We start from the raw sequence: 6,430 nt of genomic DNA on the forward strand, positions 1-6,430 counted from the left end.
AAAAGGAAAGAACCTTTTAGTACATCTGTGCCACTTGATTCACATTCTTTGAAGACAAAATTTGGCCCAGCCCATGAACTGCCTTCTCAGGAGTCACAGGTCCCATTAGCATGGCTATGGTTGTGGGGATGGCATAAGCACTCTCCCGCACAAACCTGACCCCAAAGCCCACTCACCCTTCTATAGGGCCACAAGGGGTCGTTTCTCCCAGAAGGGCATGGGTATCTGGGCCTCCAGAACTGGAATAGAACAGTCTTGGGCCCAACGAGTGCCCTGAGGAGGAGAGGAGAAGCCTGCTCAACTTTCTACTGCATTGTCTCAGTAGAAAGTGCTGCTGCACCCAAGACCCTACCCATCACTCTAGGTGACTGCTAGGTGATATCTGGCCACCCAGTTCTATCAAGCAAAAGGGAAAAACAAGGATACAAACTTGGTTTTTCTCCTAGCGCTCATGTTATTGTTTTCCTGATTTTACTCTAGGGATAAGTAGGGACATGGAATGTTTCTGTGATGAACCAGAAAAGCGAAATCCTGCGGAACACCAAATTCAAATGCCTAAGATAAAATAGGGTGGAACACAAACACCCCATAGCCCCTGCTTAGAATTCTGTGGTTCCCATGGGGCTGAACTCCAAGGAGCATGGAGAGGCTGAGTGAGGACACACGGGGTGAAGTGATGGGAACAAGGAAGGCCCAAGGTACTTTCAGGCAGGCTTGCTTTTAAAAAAAGGATGTAGTACCCGATTACATAACCAATATCCTAAGGGGTTACTGGTTTTATATCAGACAAAAGTATATGCTATATCTGAGAAAAGAGATGACTTAGAGGGGCATATTTCTCTCTAAGAAGAGTCACCCAAAAGTTTTCAAACTGCATTGGCATGTGAGTGAAGCCACAGGAAATCAAGTGCAAGGCCAAACACGGTCAGATGTGCTATACCCTACGGACGCTTTATTATCCACCTGACACCGTGTGTACTTGCAGGGGACCCTGAAGGGGGGGCGCTCTGGCTATCATCACAGCTGTCTTGGCTCCAGGCCCTTCTTGGCTTGATTCCCATTGGCTGTCTGCTACCTGTTTTTCTGCTACCTGTGCTTAAGACTGACTCAGGCCAAGGTTCCCTCGGGTGACACAGCAGGCATAACAACGGTAATGTGTGCCCCCCAGGATGGCCAGCAACACCCAGGGGAGCACAAGCGAGGGAGAGAGCGATAACTTCACATTCAGCTTCAAGATGTTCACCAGCTGGGACTACTTGATTGGGAATTCGGAAACAGCTGACAACAAATATGCCTCCATCACCACCAGTTTCAAGGTAGTCCGGGCAGGGCAGTTCTCACACCCTGAGGGATCTCTGGATTCCTCTGGTCACAGGAAACTTCTCCTACCTACCTGAATCTATGGCAAGAGCTTTACTAGAAGCACAAGCCCAGCTCTCAAATCTTCTAGAAAGACTGCTCATAGCAGTACCCGTCTGTTTCTTATATGGCACAGAATTTTGAAGGCTGGGATCTGGTCCTGCCTGTTTCCTCATGAAATTGTTTTCTGCTGGAGGAAATGAAAAGAGAAATCTAGAGCAACACTTGTCAACCTTTTCTGCATCACTTAAGGAGCTTTTAAAATCCGCTTCCCCCAGGGGCTGGGGATTTAGCTCAGAGGCAAAGTGCCTGCCTGGCAAGTGCAAGGTCGTGAGTTTGATTCCTGGTACCGGAAGAAAAACAAAAAATAAATAAATTAAATAAAATCTCCTGCCCCCATCCCTGAGATTCTGATGAAATTGGCCTGGGGTGGGGTCCTGGCATCTCTTTTTAAAGAGTCCCCAAGTGATCTAAGAAGAGTTGAGACCCTTGGTTTAAGGCTGTGGGAATTAAAGAATCTACACAGTGTTTCTTATAATCCACACGTAATTGTCCCATTACCTTGTTCACAAAAGAGATTGGAAGTGGGCTGCAGACCTATTCATACAGACCAGACAGTAAGCAAATGAATAAAGACAGAAACTGGTGCACTGGCACACTGCTATCGAGCTTTTCCCCTGTGGCTGTAAAAACCACTCCAAGTTCACGTTCATTCGATATTTCTTCTGTATGATCTATCAGACCTTTTCCCCCAAGACCTAGCAGAGGTTGCATTTACACCACAACTATGATATTGTGAGAATTATGGCAACTAACACAGCTTAAATACCTGATGAGTAACTAGTACAGTAACTAATAATCGGTTGGAAAGGTGTACTCCAGAGTACCTTGGTGTCTGGAAGACCTCATTTCCACCCCCAGCTCTGCCACACACTGTTCATGTCTCCATAGAGAGCTACCAATGCATGACACAAGGGTAATAAGCAAAAATCAAATGTATTTTTTATACCAGCAGAAAACAATTAGGAAATAATTTTTAAATTGTATTTATAATAGTATCAAAAGTATTAAATTCCTAGGAATAAATTTAGCACCTCCTCCAAAATGTATGAGACAACTACACCAAAAAAGTATGTAACAGGGCTGAAAGAAATTAAGAAATTATAAATAAGTGAAGAAATATACCATGTTCATGGATTAGAATAGAAGTTGACAGACCATGGCCCTTGGCCAAATCCAGCCTGCTGCATGCATTTGTAAGTAAAACTGTATTGAAACAAAGCCAAACTCATTTATTTATACATTGTCTCTGATTGTTTTCATGTAATAATGGCATAGTTAAGTAGTTGTGAAAGATACCATAGGGCTTACAAGCCAAAATATTTACTATCTGGATTTTTATAGTTCAACATTTTTTTTTAAACAGAGTCTTGCTATGTAATCTAGGCTGGCCTTAAACTCACTGTGTACCCCTGGCTGGCCTTGAACTCACAAGGATCCTCCTGCCTCAGCCTTCCAAATGCTGAGATTACATGTGTGTACCACCGCACCCAGCTCAAAAGGCTTTTTTGGTGGGGGGGGATACCAGGGGTCAAATTTAGGCCAGTGCTGCATGGCTGAGCTACGTCCCCAGCCCCTGGATTTTTATAGGAAAGGTTGGATGAACTCTAGATTAGAGCACTCAGCATCGTTAAGATTCAACTTGATTCTGCCTTATTAACTTCATGCAATTCTACACAGTTTCTGAAATGTCCCTGGGCCTTAGTGGTTTTCTGTTAGGAGTAAAAGAGATAAAGCTTGGAAAGTGTTCAGAATCATGTTTGACACAGAGTTAAGTATCCAACAAATCTTACTTTCATTATGTACCAAAGTAACAATAAGAACAAAATATATTTTCTTAAAGAAAGTAAAAGCTAATTCTCCATAGTGCACAGAATATTGTATCACCTCCTCTTTGCTATCTATTTTTGGACATATAGAAATCAGCACTTTCTAGGATCTAGTAACCATGTGTTCTGTTGGTTCCTGGCCTGACATTATTACATCTGCTTTTTACACACAAAGGAATCAATAGTGGATGAACAAGAGAGTAACAAAGAAGAAAACATCCACCTGACAAGATTTCTTCGTGTCCTGGCCAACTTTCTCATCATTTGCTGTTTGTGTGGGAGTGGGTACCTCATTTACTTTGTGGTGAAGAGATCCCAGGAGTTTTCCAAAATGCAGAATGTCAGCTGGTATGAAAGGAATGAGGTACGAAGGGTGTCTCCAATGCCATGAAGGTGGAGGGCAGATACTTTGTCACTCACATTATTACTGAATTATTCTGCATTACTTGACCTTTTTGCTTGTCTTTTGCTTTTGTTTGTTTCTTGAGGTACTGGAAATTAAAACCAGGGTCTTCACACTGAGCTACAGCCCCAGCCCTTTTTATTTTTGTTTTGAGACAAGATCTCACTAAGTTGCCTAGGTGGGACTTGAACTTATGATTCTCCTGCCTCAGCCTCCCAGAGTGCTGGGATTTCAGATGTGCAACCATCAGATTAAGCTAGGACTTATTTTTGTTGGTGGTGTTGTTTTGGTTTTTTAATTTTATTTTAAAGAGAAAAAAGTAAAACAAAATTTCAAAGCAATATAATAAGAGAGTAACAATGGTTAATACATTGCATATTGTTATCTTTAAATCAGTTACTCAAAGTATAAAATATATGCATTTAATTGTCCAAACAATATTAGCACAAACTTTTCTTTTCAATAAACTAAGAGAAATTAGCAGTATAATGATCTTAACTATCTTGTATGTATATATGTGTATATACATTTTTTTTGCTTTTCCCTTCCTTCTTTTCTCCTTTCCCCATCCCAGTTTCTCTTTCCTTTTCAACAGTTTATTCTCATTTTACAATATCTATTATACATTTTGGATCTTATTTACTCTTTCAGTTTCTCATACTAGGGAGATAATACAATGTTTATACATGTGAGTCTGATTTATTTCACTCAGGAATATGGTCTCAAGTTGCATCCATTTACCTATAAAATTCTCAAGCTTATCCTTCTTTATGGCTGACCAATATTCCTTTGTAAAAAAGACATCTTTTTTTATCCATTCCTGAGTTGATGGGCATTTGGGTTGTTTTCAACATCTAACTATTTACAAATTGTGCTGCTATAAACTTGGGTGCATATATATTACTGTGGTACAATGTTTTTAATTCTTCTGGGAAGATACTCAGAAAGGGATAGCTGGGTCAAATGAGACCTTCAGTTCTAGTTGTTTGAGGAATTTCCACACTCATTTCCACAGTGGTTGCACCAGTCTACTCTCCCACCAGCAGTGGAGAAGGGTTTCTCTTTCCCCACAGCTCTACCAGCATTTGTTATTGTTTGATTTCTTGATGATTGCCATTCTTCCTGGGGTGGGATGGAATTTCAGTATTGTTTTAATTTGCATCTCTCAAATGGCCAATGATGTTGAACACTTCATCATATATTTATCTGTTGTTTGTATTTCTTCATCTGAGAGGTATGTATTCATCTCAGATGCCCATTTTTGGACTGAGTTTTTAAATTTGGCAGTGGAGTCAGAATTTGGAGTCAGGGCCTGTTTGGCTCCATGTCTCTTTATGGGTCCTTATTTTTGATCGTATAACCTTACCTCAAACCCACCCTGAGTAAATGTAGTTGAATATCAACAAGAACATCCCACCAGTGGGCTGGAGCCCCAGCGTAGCTCCTGACTGGGTCAGAATGAGTTTAGGAGATGGGAAAGATAAGAACTCTGGACTCCTCTTTACAGGACGAGAAAACTGAGGCATAGAGCCAGAGGCAGAAAATATCCCTTCCCTGAAGCCATCACCAGGTCACTGAGCTGTGAGATGGTTACAAGGGATGCTGGAGATGGAGTCTGCCTTTAGGGGTATTGTAGTTTCCTGGGAAAAGATGGTTGAAAAGAATGGTGTCCACAAGAGCCAGGAAGCAGAAGAATTTTGTGGCAAAGGCAGGAATGAGGCTGAGTGCAGTGTTAGGAAAATATGAAAGAATGGCAGTGGCTCCATGACGGCTTCCAGGTGAGAAAAAAACAATACGAGCAGGTGTGGAGGGGTGGAGGCAAGGAGAAGCCACGCCAAGCACTGGGGTGAGAGACCATGGGAGAGTCAAGCCCAAAAGAGTGGGCCAACCTGCAGTTTGGCCAACAGTTCAGGGATGAGCTGTTCCACTGGGTAAGCAATTTTAGTTGCAGAGAGAACATCCCACTGAGGCCAGATCCAGTCATACAAGCCAAGTTTCTCTCAAAACTGGAGCCAAAACTGACCACTTATCAGGCTCTGGCTAGTAAATTTACATACATTTCTCTTAGGACTCTTAAAAGAAAACCTGCCGTCACCACTTTACACTCGAAGAAACAAGAAACTAAAAGAAGTTATGTAACTTTGGTAAGTTACAAAGCCAGCAAGTGATAGAGTCAGGGCGCAGATCTAAAGGGCTGGTTCCAAAAGCTGCACTCAACTAAACTCCTACCTTCTACTGTCGCTCCTTTCTGTGACCTCAGTTTTCTGTCTTCATTGTTCTTGAGATGACTCCTTAAGGGTGACTCTTGCCTAGCGCACAACTCTTACTGAACACCAAAATCTGCCTCCCTGTCAACTCACTTGCTCCTGCTGGAGATTTTTCTACTTTCATCAAAACTAATAGCAACACTCATAATAGCAGTCGGTATAGCAGAGCAGTTATGATGTGTGAGCATGCGCCGACTTCTTGTGGCATGTGCAGTCTTGGGCAGGGGCAGATGGCAAGTTGTGGCGACCCTGGGACAGTGATGGCAAATGTTTTAGAACTTTCAATGATATACACAGCCTGCTGTGGCACGTGTACTATAGGTTTGCCACCACTGCCCTAGGACATCCTCAGAGGCAGAGGAAAGGACAGCAGAGAGATGGAGATGCAAGATCATGGGGGTGAAAGGACAGTGGCCATGTAATAAAATGGACCAAATAGCCAGGTATGGTGGCACATTCCTGAAATCCCAATACTCAGGAGGCTGAGGCAGGAGGATCTTTGCAAGTTTGAG

At 42.4% G+C, this 6,430-nt stretch overlaps 1 protein-coding gene across 1 annotated transcript in view; it reads left to right on the forward strand.

The window, feature by feature from the left end:
- The window catches only part of Tmc2 (transmembrane channel-like 2), an 80,860-nt gene that overhangs the window by 39,390 nt on the left and 35,040 nt on the right, over positions 1-6,430 (forward strand). Inside the window, exons 9-10 of the mRNA XM_005380756.2 lie at positions 1,169-1,316; positions 3,424-3,621. Of these exons, the coding sequence (XP_005380813.1) occupies positions 1,169-1,316; positions 3,424-3,621 (346 nt within the window). The remainder of the gene's footprint in view (positions 1-1,168; positions 1,317-3,423; positions 3,622-6,430) is intronic.

The sequence above is a fragment of the Chinchilla lanigera genome, unplaced genomic scaffold (assembly GCF_000276665.1).
Source record: "Chinchilla lanigera isolate Chin_1 unplaced genomic scaffold, ChiLan1.0 scaffold00014, whole genome shotgun sequence".
In the NCBI taxonomy this organism is placed as follows: domain Eukaryota; kingdom Metazoa; phylum Chordata; class Mammalia; order Rodentia; family Chinchillidae; genus Chinchilla; species Chinchilla lanigera.